Below are 15,684 nucleotides of genomic sequence, written 5' to 3' on the forward strand. Positions count from 1 at the left end.
TGCTTTCTAATTAATTACGGTGGAGTGTGGTTGTTCAGGGTTCGATTTTGTTTAGACCTCGCCAAAGTTGATTGGCTAAACATATTGCAGCATTCTCGGTATACAAGATCAGTTTTTTGGTATAACCAATAAGTGATAAAAATTTTGGACTGTACACTAACTTACTGCAAAAGCTTGTTTTAAATTTTGCGAATTGATGGGGTATAATGAAAAGCCACTCGGCTAATTCTGCTTTTCGAAACAAATAAGTGAGTATCCTGATAAAATGAAACATAATTAGAAAGGTATACACAGATTGGATTATGCCGTTCGGATCCTAGCGGAATCAGTGAATAAAAATCATTAGAAAATTAGGGCACCGATGAGGGTAGAAGGAGAAGAGAGAAGGAGAGTATCTGGAGTGGCGAAGCTGCCACAGAAAGGGAAAATGCGATAGAAGCGGCTTTGGCCGACGATTTTCTCACACCGCCACTGAATCCCTTTCAGCGTCCGCTTCAACACTATTGAGCTCAACGGAAAATATCATCATATTTCTGATATGTTACATTCTTGCGGATCTCGTCTCGGTCGTTCACTTATAAAAGAACATTATCGAATGTTGCACATAAAGATACAGAAAGGTCGTAACTTTCCGAGTCAACATTATAATATTATATCGATTTTACAGTTATCCAACAATAAGCCTGAAAAAATCACTTCATTTTTCCTCAATAAAAGAAAATTGGAATTCATTCAAATACGCGTTAGGTTAATCTGTAAATGCTCGGCGAGATTATTTTTTAGTAGCTACACGAATAAAATCAATATGATTGCGCTTGTTGTTCCTTTCGACGAGCGTAATCGATTTGGTTGAAACGAATAAAATTTTCGTTGAATTCCAACGGTGGGATGGAATTTTTTCCATGCTGAATTTCAAACAGTTCGTTATTCCGATTGATAAACGTTAACGAAGCGGTTGCTCAAAAACAGATAGATACGGAGATAGACCTTGGAGATCGAATATTTTCCTTCGTTTCGTCTGTTCTGTATACCGCTGAATAGTTTCTGATATTTACAGAGAGTAAATTAACTCCGGTCACCGCGAGAAAATTGATTTTCCCGGGAGCTCATGAGACGAGTGATAAAAATTGCTCTTTGAATGGAATAAGCAAGACACCAAAAGGGGGAATGCGATCAAAATACGGCCTTCTCAGTAATAGAAAACACTCGGGACGGGTGAGAAAGTCCACCTGACGAGAAATCGTCTCTTTCTTTTGTGTAATCTGGAATGTTTGATTGAGCATTTGAAAATCCATGAAAGTTCCGTGAGATTCAACGCGGACGGAGCTGTGTAAACGATTTTTTCCGCGACGGCTTTCAATTCGTTGATCAATTTGGGGGTGAGGGTAAAATGTATTCCTGCGTGATAATCGAACCGATCAGGATGCGTGTTTTCAATCGAAATGGGTCCATTATTTCTGGGAGAAATGTGAAGAATTGGGGAAGTTACCAAATATCCATTTCATACCAGAAACTACTACCCAGCTATTCGTAGAAGACTGCAAAGTGGAAGTCATCATCGGATAACCTAGAAGTACCGAATCCAATACTGTTTGTATTGGACGATTTGTTATATGTAGATATAAAAATTCGTTCAGTTTTCAATCAATATTCCGGCTTCCTTTCGCGCGTTTCAAACTCTAGTACAAACCCATAACGAATTAACTATTTACATTAGTCTGATTTATGGACATAAAATACAGAACTTTACTGTTGGCAATACTGATGAGAGTTTGCAATAAATTGCCTTTGAAATGATTTTTGGTGAATTTTTGCAATCGTGACATGGACTCCCCTGGAAAACACGAAATTCGACGATACAACATGGATTCATCGTATCGATCTAGGAGACTGTTTGTACCACGATTTCCAATTTCCAGAACGGAGCCGAACAAAGCAACGAATTTATTATTTACCACCTGACAGGCAAAGAATAAAGGCTTCAATCGAAACGTACAAAGGAGGGGAAGTGCGCTTTCTACCTCTACTGTTTGATTAGGACGAAGAGGTGGAAACGTATATCGCAAAGATATCTTCGGGATAGTTCAAAAGTGAAACACAGCTCGATCATTTCACCGCGCTGCTTCAATACTGAAATACGTATTCCCATATCGCAGAAAAAAATTACACAATCAAAACAAACGTTTCTGTTTGTCATGGATGAATACAATTTCAAAGGAGGTCATTTCGGAGTTGAATCTTCAGCAGTACGTCCGGGGGAGTATATAAATTTCTCTGCTAATGTCCGAGAGGTTTATGGAGTATTATAGATATGAATACGATACATCGAAACATAATCTTCTTACAATTTCGAGAGACTTTCAGTTCGAACAGAGAAAAATATGCAGGATGCAAAAAGTACCATGAACTTCGAACATGAAATGAGCAGTCGCCAAGGACTTACTCGATTCAAAGCTTTTTCACAAGTTCAAGTCGCTCGTGAGTTGAACTGAATATATCGATGCATCATGGATGATGAAGAATCTGAGGGATGGTTTTCTCTACGTGAAATTAACCATTTCATCACTCAAAAATTAATTGCAGCAATATCTCAGAAGAATTTGAACTTGATGCTGTTTAATGGAATGTCAGCAGATCGAGATACACTCACCTGACATGCATCCTTCCCACCTTCCTTATAGCCGGCACAAATCATACCATCTGTCACGTTCAGGTCTCTGTGTTCTAGCCAGAGGTTGCAGAGGTCCCTATTTAACACTGGAACTTCAACCTGATTGATTTCAGGTTCGTATTCTGACACTGAAAAACCATGGGGTCAGACTACAATGAGAATTCAGGGTTGAACAATCGGGAGTTATTCTGTGCACAAATTGCCTGATAATAAGAGAGTTGTGTAAATGGATGTTTTGTAATCAACGCTTCAGGAAACTAACGAGTGTAATATGGTAAGAATAACACAGTTTTGGTGGGGTATGGAGCTGAAATGAGAAAAATTGAAGGAAAGTGAAGATTACTGGTCGCCAATTCTCTGTCTTCCTGAAAACTCAAAGTTTAAATTGAAAGGGTCAGTGGACTTACTTCCATTATCTTCTTTTTTGCCCCAGCCAATAACCGTGCACAACGTTCCAGGTTCTAGTTGTCTTTCAGCTTCTGGCAGACAAACTGGCAAAAGATGTTCATGGAAAGTTACTCTGGATGATAACTGAAATGAAAGTCATCATCTTCACGGATCACTTCTGAAGGAGAATTTTTAATTTTACATCTATTATGCCTTTTAATGGATGAATTGATGATCGGAAAATAAACGGTACGGAAATAGCTTGAGGCAGTAATTAACAACTCGCATTCGAGGAATAATGTTCTCTTAGTTGATATAACTTTTCTCGGATTCTGACCAAAGAAGTCCAAACAGAAAATAATTTCGTCTACTTCAGTTCCGTTTTATTTATCCCCATCGAGTTCTCTGTGGTTTCGCCGAACTTCTCATGTCTACCTATTTTTCTTGCCTCTAGCTCTGTTCATTGCAAATACCAGTGGTTGACCGACCGGTATTTGCGATTTCCAAAATTCATCGTTTGATGTTCCGTTTAGGTCTGAACCATGGGCAATGCCTATGATTAATCTGCTAACCATAAAACCCTCATCCCTTTCCCACGAACTGCTGTTCATATAACTGGGGGCTAGATTAAATCTACATTGAATATACTCTCTGACATGAGAAGTATCACACCCAGACATAATGACTATATTCAAAGGTTTTATCTTTTATAATTTAATCCCCGAAATTTTTGTGAAGAAATTGGTTGTGTAGCGGAATATCTATCTATACAGTTATGACAAAAATGCGCGTTTTTCCTGCACAGAAAGGAAATAAATGAAAACGTTGTAAGAATCAAATAATTCCACTTTGTGCAACGGAAATACTTTTACGATTGTTCGCTTGTTTAGGCTGAACTGAAAAATCCCGATAAAAATAGAATTCAATACGTTCATGTCTGCGAAAATAGCAGAAATTCCACAGTAAAACAACTCCGACGGCATTCAGCGTGGACTCATTACGGTGCAGAAAGTTGAATGACTGGAAAATACTCAATTTCAGTATTATTTGCTCAATATCGGTGCATTCCATTCATGAACTCCTTTTTCAGCGTTCGCATTTAATCGGACTTTAATGGGGAAATATTGACATTGGGTAATTCCGGCAATCATCAGGGACGGTCCTAGGGATGGATCATTCTAGTTTTCTGCAAACCTTGCGTATGAGATTTAAGGAAATTGTTCAAATTAGTCAGATTTCGAAAGTATAGAATGCTCGTCTCAGATCTCAATTATTGTCGCTTTTTTTCACATTCAGGCTTCATTCTTTGAATAATTGAAAAAATTCTCACTCCACGTAAAAAAAATGCCAGGAAAATTCATGTAGAAACGAAAAGAATCATTATCCTTTCAAAGTCGATCGCTTCCTTCCGAATATTTCTGTAAGAAATTTGAAGGTTTCAATCTAGTTTTATGGTCGTATTTTTTAATCGATAAATTTCGTCCGGGGCGACTGAAGAAAAATTGGGGACAAGAATATTAAATCTACCGGGGGGGGTTAAACGAATGGGTGGAAAAGAAATTCCGGGTGATTAATTGTTATTACACTCACCTGAAATAGGGCAACGTCATTATCGTGTGCAATTCCCAGATTATACATTGGATGCGGAACGACTCGCTTGACTTTCATTTTCTGGCCGTAGAAAGCATGAGAATGTCTTCTTGTTATACCTAGTTGAATTGTCCAGCCACTTACATCGGAATGACTGAAATAATCGATAATCGATGCAACGTTTTCAAATATCACACAGTATGGGAACGGAGAATGAGGTCGTAGAGGGCAGACAAAAATATTGAGACTATGGGAAAATTGTAATCTTCTCTCTTGGAAATTTTTATTATATTCTTCTCATTGCGAGTAGTAGAGGAATAATAGATGTAGAGGCATCATAAATTTTTCATTTTTCGGAATTTCAAGTTGATAATCCTACAAGCTAGGGAAGTAAGCTGACTTTGAATAAATTATTTTCATCATTGATGAAAGAAAATGAGAATCGGTCTAAGTAGTTCCGCATTTTCGGCATAAACAAGAGGTTGTTCAATGGTGAACGTTTCGTGACTATGTGATGCAAATGTAATCCCCGTTGTTCGTGAAGATTTCGGGCGAAGTATAAGTGCTAAGTGCCAAGGAATATTTCCAATATACTTCCTACGCTGCGAGACCTTTCATGAATACATTTCAATCCCTGTTCGCGCGACTGTTCATATATTTATGGCATTATTTCCGAAAAACGAATAGTGAATTTGAATTTTCACTGTTTGGATATCCTCGAACCATTAGTTTATCCAAACAATGAGATGGGTAAATATTTCCACGAAGAATTCGTTTCTTTTAAAGCAACTTCACTTGAGAAGTATCATTAACAGAATATATGATACAAATTTATGTGATCTCATGTGACATCACAGATTGAAACTAAATATTAATTAAGCGGCAGATGTCGTTGAAACGGAGAAAATTTCGGAACCTCTCCCCCATCTACTCGTAACGTCTGTATTCAGTTCCATCAAGTTGATTCGGTCAGATGATACGAATCCTGCCAAAACTCGAAACTCTACCGCAGATCGGGATCTGTCTAGGGAATTGATTTAAGAGCACTGGTTCACTCAGACGAATGATTCGATATTTGCATAGATTGTGCTGACCGTAATCTTCAGGCTATTTCGATATGACCGCCTCGTGATATGCCTATACGTATATGGCAAGCATTCAACTGGGAAGGACAAAATTTTCAATCGTAATATTCGGACAGGTCGTAGAGAATTCCACTGTTCGGTAGATTTGCGACAGTCTCAATTCTGAAGAGGAAAAATAATGGAAAAATAGATTCATGCAACTAACCTTCGGTCTTCCGTTGATCTCTGATCCAGTCACTTCTAATTACATTACATTTTTACCTATCAAGTTACAACTGAATTGATCCAGAGTAACTTTCGTCATATCCATGGCATCTCCAGCAAAATAAAGTTTCGAATACCTTCATTCGTTGTTTGTTAGTCGCGATAAAAATTCACGATAGTAATGAAAAATTCATGATGCTCAATTAGATGAGAAGAGTGAAATTTCCAAGTCCGAGAATTCTTGTGAACTTTAGGGGAGAGAGCGAAAATGATGAGAAACTTACTTTCCGACGCAGTGAGAAGCTGTTAGTACCCACTGGTCTGCTATCAGGACACCGGCACAATAAAAAATTTCCTCGGGTCCTCCTAATAGAGCTGCCAAAAACGGCCAATCTCCTGGTTTCGATCTTGTACCGCCGATAATTCTCGTTGTTCGACGTTTTTCGGCATAACTTTTTCTGGCCTTTCCACAAACTATGAGGAATGTTATAAATCATGAAGGAACTATATTCTACGAAGGAATTATTGTCGGGATTTTGACGGTTCTCATTGAAACATTTCGAATATTTTCGAGTGGTGTGGCATTTACAGTTTGCTGTTTCGTTATTTCTAATAAATCGAGGAACGAAGAAAACGCTGGAAATTTCAGGCGAAAGTAAAATGATATTCCAACAACGGAATTCGAGATTTGCAGCGTTCTTTACTGCGTATTTCTGGGGTTCGGTGTAAACAGAATTCCATCGGATGCATCTCGTTTGACTGACTGAATACTGAGAATTGAAAAAACATTCCGAACGTAATCTGGTCCTCATCGCGATGCGATTGTATCGGTTGATAATAAACGAACAAATTGAATTTCAATCATATTTGTTTCCCTACGTGAAATGCGCGATTCTGCGAATACGTTCTCGAAATCAAGTATAGGTAGTACGTTCGGCACAGGACCGAAAATTTTGAAATAGTGTTTAGTTCACGGATGAACGGAGCGGCAGACGCGTTGTACGATAAATACGTTTTAACGGTTCGACCCCGTGCACCATGAAGACCCATTGTCCCTGTCGTGTACGAATGCCCGCGGCTACCTACGAACGTTATTTTCCATCATTCCGAATAATATGCGAAACGATCGGAAAAGATTTCCAGGCGTTGGGCTTTCCAATAATGCGGCAAACCGTTCGCTGAGCACCGAAACGCAGGTACGAGTAGAATACAGATCACCTCTGGCTTTTGGAATCGATAATTTCATAAGTTCGGCAGAAGTGACTTTGAAACAAATTTAATTTCGCGGGCTAATCTGCGATGTCGGACTGATCGGCTTTTTCGGAGCGTGGAAAGGGGCTCTTTTCGATATTTTTCAAAACCTATCTGCCAGATTTGGTTTTAATATGAAGTCGGCTCGGAAAACGGGGATTTGAATGCTTGTTAAATTTCTTGTCCGAGCTAATTACGGAGATGAATTCTTTGCAGAATTTAATCCGCCTATTCAGATAAATGGTGTTTTTCTTTAAGGTAAAAAGTTTCGACATGAATTCAAACCCAAAAAGCATGATAATAGTTCGAAAGATCTTTTTTCGCTTGAATTTTATTTTTCGTATCAGTCTTCCCAATATGAACACCACAGTGAAATAACCGGGGGTTGATGATTGAACTGAGAATCGCTTGAATTTGATGTATATCGGACAGTCTGGTCAAAAATGTTACTTACTGTATTTTGTACAAGACATCTCAACCGTTGGATAGTTTGTTCCATTGCACGACCCAAATTGACGTATGAGATTCTTGGACCTTTTCATCTTGTGAAATTGCCACGCGCTATCGTATAGCCTTGGTGAATTTTGAAGATCGGTGCCGCGTATCAATTGAGTTCTGGAAACGGTTCTGCAAAGAAAAATGATGACGTTGATCCAAATCCAAACTCCCTAATAAGCTCGTGTAACTTTTCCTACGAATAGACAGTATGAATCGCTAGTAGGTTTCTACATTTTTATACACCTATTGTCCAAAAAGATAATATTCATTGAGAATCGTGTAAATTAGTCTTTACAATTTCTTCTAATTCGATAATGAAAAAATTGTTGAGGTGTTGCATTGTTTGTAGCTAGGTGTAGAAGCAGTGTTTTTATCGGTCTTTGAATTGAACACTAAACCAGCGAATGTCTGATAGATCTTGAAGATATAATCAATATCACGATCGAATGAAGTGAGTGAAATTGAGACGGTTGAAGTCAAGCTCGGACATGGAAGATTCTCCACGAGTTCTAAAGTTGGTTCAGCTGGACCTATTGTAAAAAAAAAAACGGATCTAAGTATCACTTACGAATATCCGAGGAGGGAGCATATATATTTCGGAGAAGTGTTCTGATCCCAATGCTGTATACAAGCTGGCACCCACTTCTCCATATCGGGTCTGAAAACCTCTAATTGACCCCTACCTTCATCTCCATTTCTTTCGCTCAGCCTCACTGCAAAATGTTGGATTTAAAATTCAGCATCCGAGCAGCTTTAGAATATATTTCACTTCAAGCAACAACTATTCGAATGGCATAGGAATTATACTCGTGTGCTCTTTTTATTGGAAAATGAGCGTTTTCTGGCCGTTTTTGTAAAACAGGCGAACAATTGTTCTGCCTGAAAAATGGGGAGATCAGTATTGAAGTGTAAAATATTCCAAAGCTCCTCAGTTAGATGCTTCAGAAGTTCAAGTAGAATAAATAATCATACTGTGCGAGATTTCGAATTTTGGGAAATTCCACATCTGTTTTCTTTCAACTTACGACAATTCCTTTCGTCTTGACCATAGGGACAGTCTACCCTACCGTCACACATATGCTCTTGAGTGATGCATCTATTAGCACCACAGTGTATCATACCCAAGCCACACTTCTTGCAGTTCAGCTCATCTGATTGATCCTTACAGTCAACGTGACCGTCGCACTGCCAATCCTTGGGTAAACATCTAGATATATCACATTGGAATCCAGTTGGACAAACTGTAAAAAAATCACAGACTCCGGAGAACCAATCTGAGTTACGGGAACTTGACATCTGCCTCATTTCGTGGAACTATACGTATACTCACCCCTTATTCATTTTTTTCATCTAATAATTAAACTTGAGGAATAAGAAATCGGAAATCGGGAATTAATTGGGTCATCCCCTAAAGTCTAGTGTATATTTTCATGAAAGCATTCTATTCTTTTAGTAGAAGAGACAGTAGAATGTTTCTTCATTTTACAAATCGCGATTTTCGTGAATATCATTCATCGTTATAAGCTACCGAAATATCTCGTATTCGGTACCTATATCAGGGGACCGAAATCGATTTCAAAACGATTAATTCAGTTGTCAATATGCTATATACCTAAATATATACATCGGAGAAGAGGTTTCCAGGATTTGATAGCTGGTAGACGGAACACCGTAAAATTGAAAGGATTACGCTCATCCCCCGTCTATTTAATTCGCTATTCCATAGCGCTAATACGATTCTACAATATACAGAGTTCTAAAGTTCAATTAGATTTCACTCTTAGCTATATTGAACCGTAATCATGACCAATCAGTATTATTCAGGCTTATTAATCGAATTTGTGAACTTTGTCACAAGTTGGCCTTACAAATGAGACGACTCATTAGGGATAGACTACAACTATTTCTTCGAACGTCCTCTAGAGCACGAACTTGAATCGAGGCAGAATGAGGCAATTGCCAAGTTTGGACACAAAATAATATGTAATTGGCAATTTACTTCCGAGTTTACTTTTGGATCAAAAAGTTTACCTGGTGTTTGAGCTCTCCGTTTAGCTTCTTTCACTTCCTCATAACCAACGCAAATATTCGGATCTGGCGTTTCTGGAAAAAGCCTACATTCCAAATAATCGGGCAATGTTAGGCCGAATACGTCAAGAAAAAAACCACATCTTTTTTTAGTCTCTGAAAAAAAATATGAATTGAATGCCAAAACAATATCATCTATTCACATCGAAGAATCGCGATGATTGAAAAAAAAATGTTTCCCGCTCGAAAGTTTTGAATAAATTCGATGATATCAACAGGTTGATTCTGGAAATTTGAAATTTAAAATATTCATGGATTCAAGTAGTAGGTTGAAGATCTCGTGAGAATTCAGCGACACATGTAGAAATGTGCGAAAATAATTCAGAGTTCGGCGGTAAAATCGATTTCCCAACATACAGTTTGCCACACCAGGTGCTCAAGATTTGGTCCTGATTGCAATATATTATGAAGCGTACTGAACAGGCAGTATCGAACTAATATAACCTCAGAAAGTTATCAAGTAGTTGGGAATTTCAGACAAATTAACTGAATGCATGAAAAAATTTATATGCTCACGTAGACAGAGCTGGACATAAATCGTAGTCTCAATAGGAATGAACTACTTTCTCTTGTAGATTGTATTTCATTAATAAATGTCAAATCGGAAAAATTTTGATCAGATAACCAATTCTCTTTTTTGTTAAATATAAATTTCCAAGAATATCTAATCTTCGATAAATACTGTAGCAAATTGGCGAATGCAACAGGTATTTCATATGAAAAATTTGGTATTGAAACGAATAATTCTCTCCAGTCTGTGTTTCGTTTTGAATAGATAAAACGGTTCTACGCAATTAAAATTCGTACCTTGAGGTAACTAAATATGCCACAATAATAATGGTATCAGTTTCTCTTGAATGCTGCGCATTTATTTATAATATTTTGCGGCAGAAGACGGCACTGCTGGCCGCTGATGAGAAGTTGATTCATTCAACTCCTTCGAACACGATTATCGATTCTTCCATTACGAATACATTTGCCTCGAATGTATACATGCATCCGTAGCAAGCTCGGAGTGAAATGTATCAAACACCAAATTGTTTTCGTGATAAGATCGCTCCCGCTTTCATGCCTCGACGGTGATCAGGAAAATACTGATACAAAGGGAAAAATCTTCCTCAAGAATGAACAATATAACGAAAGTTATTAACGAATAATTTACTGAAAAGAACATTTTTTAATGTGTTGAAAGTATTCTATGAAATTTTATATTCTGAGAAAATAGAACAAAATGAGTTGTAGTAGGATATAAATATATTTTTCTTCGTTCATTATTGATAGGTCAGGATCGCACGATATTTTTCCAATCGATTCGGTTGATACCTCGCAATGACTTCTCGCTCAGGATTAATGAACCCGAAGAATCTTTCCATTTCCAAATCCTAAAAACAGGAAATGAGGATGTCTACGTTGTCCACTTGTGTAAGCGTAGCGTGAACGCGCCACCGATTTTCCTGACATCACGGTCCATTTGATAGAACGCCCGAAACCAACTTTCGATTGGCATCATTGATTTCTCTCGTCCATCTTTCCTTGATGAAGTGTCGACTTGATAAATATTATCGCATTTGTTTTATTTTTTTCTCCAAGATCGATTCATTTAATTCATCGAGTCGAAAAGTCTGGACAGCGTTTTTTCTCTTCCAATTTTGTTCCATCATATTTCGAAAGACGAAATGTTTTCACTGCATGAAATTCGGTAAATTTTGAGTAAGGGGTTTAGGAGAAATATGAAAAAAGCTGATAGATATTTAAATACGATTCAGCTCGCATTCCGACAAATATTTTCGAATATAGCTGATGTTGGTGAAAATACCTGCGCATTCGCCATTTTGCGTCTTTTTTTTTTAATTTGAATTCGTGAATTGTTTCCACTTGAGTGATATCCATAGAACTTAATTTTTGGTTAACTCGTTCCTTCGACGTTTTCCGAAATTGAAAATACGTAGATTGAATTAGGCCAACCGTTCAAAGTACAGTCCTGGGGCTTTTGAGTTATGAGCTTACCGTAGCAAAGATTTCGGCATGGCCGCACTAGGGCGCCACCTGGGCCGCATTTCGGCACGAACAGCGAGCAAAGGAACAAGGCGGCCAATTCGTAACACCGAACGTTCACCACAGCGTCGTATACTTCGAGTTCCTGTTGAGCGTCCCTCTGTCCAAATTGACCCATATAATTAGGGAACACCGTGTAGTTGTACGGTATTTTGTGATGCTGGCAAAAATTGACGATAACTGGCAAGCAGATACCCGGCGCTGGGTTGTTCTGCGTTATCCTCTCTATCACAGGACTCGTCGTTATATTCACTGTTGCATTGACTATGTGTATTTCTGCCGGAAATGCTGAAAATATCGATTCAGAACATTTTTTCCAACCTATTTGCCTCGATACGTGGCCTTCGAATTTGTATCTTTACTCTCCATTTATTTATTGACTTGGACCTTGTTGTTCTCCCAAAGATTCAGATTCTCTGCTAAGTTTTTCTCTACATAGTATCAATACAAATTCGAATCATCCATACATAAAATCGTTTCGAGTCTTCTAATAAAACATACCCTTGAAATAGGCTGCCATTCCTGCAGCAATGGCGAATAACGCCACTGCATTAAGTATAATTTGAGCAAATCTGAACCTCAACTTAATTCGTTGAGAATAGTGACTCGAGGGTCTTCTTATATCCCTTATTATCTGTAAAAAAGGAGCATTCCTAGAAATGGATTTGTTATGATGATGAAAGAAGCATGAAAGAGAACCATACCACAATCGCACATATACAGCTCTTCTTCCACAAAACTGTCACCTAAAAAGAATAACTGACTCACCCTATGATGAAGAGACATATTCGAACCATTATGAAACTTCACAATGGTCTGCAAGCTAGCAGGTGTAGAAGCACTCTTGATGATAGTATTGTTAGCGTTTAGTTCCTCTTGTGCAGCTAGAGCTTTAGCCAGAAGGCCATTCTGATTTTTTATAGGTGTCTTAGGAGGTAATAGAGGTGTCTCCATGGTTTTAGTTGTATAACTTGGCGAAGATGTTTGACTGAAGCTATCACTAGATATACCTGAATCTTGTCTGACAGAAACCTTAGCGCTGCCATTTTGCATTGCCGACCCGTTACTACTTTTGATCTGCTTAGTGACGGTATGGGAATGCACTGTCTGGTTCTTTTGCGATATTATACCGTAGTCGAAGTTACTTCGCGTACCCTGCGTGTTTTTAGGAGAAGGATTCCGATTTATTTCGTTCGATTTTTTGAGGCCTGTAACATTTACCGAGTCCGCATTTACTTGGTTCCTTGCCGGAGGTTTTGGTTTACTGTCTAAGCTAGGTATTGGTGGAAGGACGCGGTTTTTCGATGATGGCGGAATCGGTGGAGGTTGGCCTGGGGGTTTTTTTACTGGTATAGTTTCTGAAGTGTTATTTGTTGTTGTTTTATGCCTCCTTTTTGGTACAGCTGGGGCTCTTTTTGGAACTGATGGCGGAATCTGAAACGTAAACAGGTGAAGCCTGTCTTCTTTTCATAATCGTAATTGAAAAACATACGATTGGCGGGACCACATTTCTATCCTCCGTCACTGGACAAGCATGTGTTGAGTGTCTTCTCGCGTAAATGTTTGAGTTTACTGGTGCCAAGGTGAGCGATGTTGCGGGTAATCGTTGTAGGTCGGCGTCTAAGATATCCAAAAATGATTTTTCGTTTGTTGCACCCCATCTAGAAAAAACACGGAATATTCCGAATATAATTCAACAGAGAGATCGATACGAACTCCTACTTGGACATATCTCGCCGAATTTGTGTTTCACTCAGACTTTTGAATTAAATTAGAAAATTATTTTTCTCTACCTAAATCTTGGACGACATTCCTCCAGCTGTGTCACACTGTGACGATGACGATTTGGGTCCACCATGATAGTATTTGATCCTATACCATCCCGGTGTTCTTATGCCTCTCACACCTATGATGAAAGTCGAAATTTATTGAGTTTGAAATATTTCAAACGTGATTTTCTTTTTCAATAATACAATTACTGTATGTATTTAGGGATTGAGGTGTAAAATTTGTCGTAACAGAAAAAGGATACGAATGCTTCCTGGCGATAAAACGAATCTGAATATTATTCTTGAAGATTTTTGTGAACCAACATCGTATTCAAATAAAATGGCTGCAATAATAAGGAATTCTCTCTCACAATCCAGCCGAAATAGCCGCCTTTCTAATTATATTAAAAGGTGAGTTTTTTCCACCGTTCTGAATCAGCTCTGAATGTAACTTTAACTGAAAGCTCTGTGTGAAGAGGAATGGTGTTTTTACGAGTTGGGGAATTTGTCAGAACATTCTGAAATCCTTGAATAAATTCAATGTGCTCCGCAACATTCATATCAGGTTATTTGCCACGGCATTCCATAAATAATAACGAAGTTAATCCGATTATTCAGAATTTTTCTTCGCTACCAATCTTCCTTATCTAACTTCCACGAATTCGGCGGCGGCGGTTTCTGAAGGGTCTTTTGACATGGTCAAATTAATATGTACAGAACGGTTCAAAACTTGATGCAGATATCTTCTTAATAATAAAAAATATAACGAACTACCCTTTGGAGACAGGAAAGTTGGAAATCATTGTACTGCTAGGAATAACAATTCCATATCCTGTGAAATGATTTCAAACTTTTCCCTCACCAAAGGGCATCAAGTTTTGAACCGTATGTTCAGGGTGTTCACCGGAAAATATAACAATATATATACTTAAAACGACTACAAAAATTTCAGCATAGGAAAGATGTGGTAGACTAACTAAGCCACACCAGGATGTATCAAATGTTATGTATTAATTAGAATTTTTCCGGCGGGCACCCAGGCTAGTTGTGTACATATTAATTCGACCATGTCAAAGGACCCTTCAAAAAGCACCACCGCTCATTCTGAACGTTTTCCGCGGATAAAACTTGAACCGAGCGGATAAATTAATAAGGTTCAACGCGAAACCTAAACCAATAACGTTCAATCCAAACAAATTAGCAGTTTTCTTATTAATTAATTAATCACGAGATTCTTATCGAAAAACTCATGATCTGTTTTGAAAAATCATTTCGAATTCGTATCGGTTACGAAATTTTCACAAAGCGATCGGAAGTTTCGATGATGAGAAAAAATTCAAGGTGTTTTATCGACGAAACACTTGTTTATTCTGCATCTATATCGGTTGTAATATCTGAGTCACAACAGATGTACCGGTATTGTAGTCATCATCGTGATGTTTTCTTCAGTCGGATGCGCGATCTCTTGCAGTGAAAATCGTGTTTTGAAAAATTGTTTGTAAGTGAATAATAATTTTCCTCTTTTCCTCTCTACTGTGACCTTTATGTCTTGTTCAAATCCGATTTGTTTCATCGTAAGCCACATTCGGATTTGAATTTAGTAAGAAAATTACTCATTATAGTTGGAAAATTGAGGTGTGAATAAATAAAATTTCTGTTGGTACCAGAATCTTGAAATTTGAAATATTTATTGATGAAACATTAGGTACACTTTTCAACGCATGAATCTAATCAAATAAGTTTTCAAGTAATTAAATTTCTTAACGTGTTAGTTACATTATACAGGGTGTTTACTAAAGAGGCGGCAAAAATAAAGGAGCTGTTTTCTCGTCTGAAAACATTTATATTTCGAGCGGACAAGTGGTATCAAATATGTAACCCCTCTTGAGATTTGGGTTGTCAAAAATGAGATTATTGTGATTTGAAAATAAGGTTACTTACGTACTGTTCACTATCTGAATTGATCGATGAAACCAAAAAACCCTCCTTTCTTTGTAAATCGTTTATTTCATTCACAAATCATCACACGATTATAAACTGCTCAACATACAAAAACAAACCAGTGAAACAACGTTCCATATTCAAT

The 15,684-nt window shown here is 37.9% G+C and overlaps 1 protein-coding gene across 3 annotated transcripts in view; it reads right to left on the reverse strand.

The window, feature by feature from the left end:
- LOC123322247 (atrial natriuretic peptide-converting enzyme) overlaps positions 1-15,684 on the reverse strand; it is a 50,869-nt gene that overhangs the window by 3,715 nt on the left and 31,470 nt on the right. For all 3 annotated transcript variants that reach the window (XM_044910160.1, XM_044910161.1, XM_044910162.1), the window contains 13 exons: positions 13,623-13,735; positions 13,322-13,490; positions 12,598-13,263; positions 12,331-12,463; positions 11,782-12,117; positions 9,718-9,870; positions 8,712-8,927; positions 8,255-8,399; positions 7,643-7,815; positions 6,222-6,411; positions 4,649-4,802; positions 3,079-3,202; positions 2,651-2,799 (listed from right to left, as the gene is read on the reverse strand). In XM_044910160.1, coding sequence (XP_044766095.1) covers positions 2,651-2,799; positions 3,079-3,202; positions 4,649-4,802; positions 6,222-6,411; positions 7,643-7,815; positions 8,255-8,399; positions 8,712-8,927; positions 9,718-9,870; positions 11,782-12,117; positions 12,331-12,463; positions 12,598-13,263; positions 13,322-13,490; positions 13,623-13,687 — 2,673 coding nt within the window. In that variant the 5' untranslated portion in view covers positions 13,688-13,735. The remainder of the gene's footprint in view (positions 1-2,650; positions 2,800-3,078; positions 3,203-4,648; positions 4,803-6,221; positions 6,412-7,642; positions 7,816-8,254; positions 8,400-8,711; positions 8,928-9,717; positions 9,871-11,781; positions 12,118-12,330; positions 12,464-12,597; positions 13,264-13,321; positions 13,491-13,622; positions 13,736-15,684) is intronic.

Source organism: Coccinella septempunctata, chromosome X (assembly GCF_907165205.1).
Source record: "Coccinella septempunctata chromosome X, icCocSept1.1, whole genome shotgun sequence".
Lineage (NCBI taxonomy): Eukaryota > Metazoa > Arthropoda > Insecta > Coleoptera > Coccinellidae > Coccinella > Coccinella septempunctata.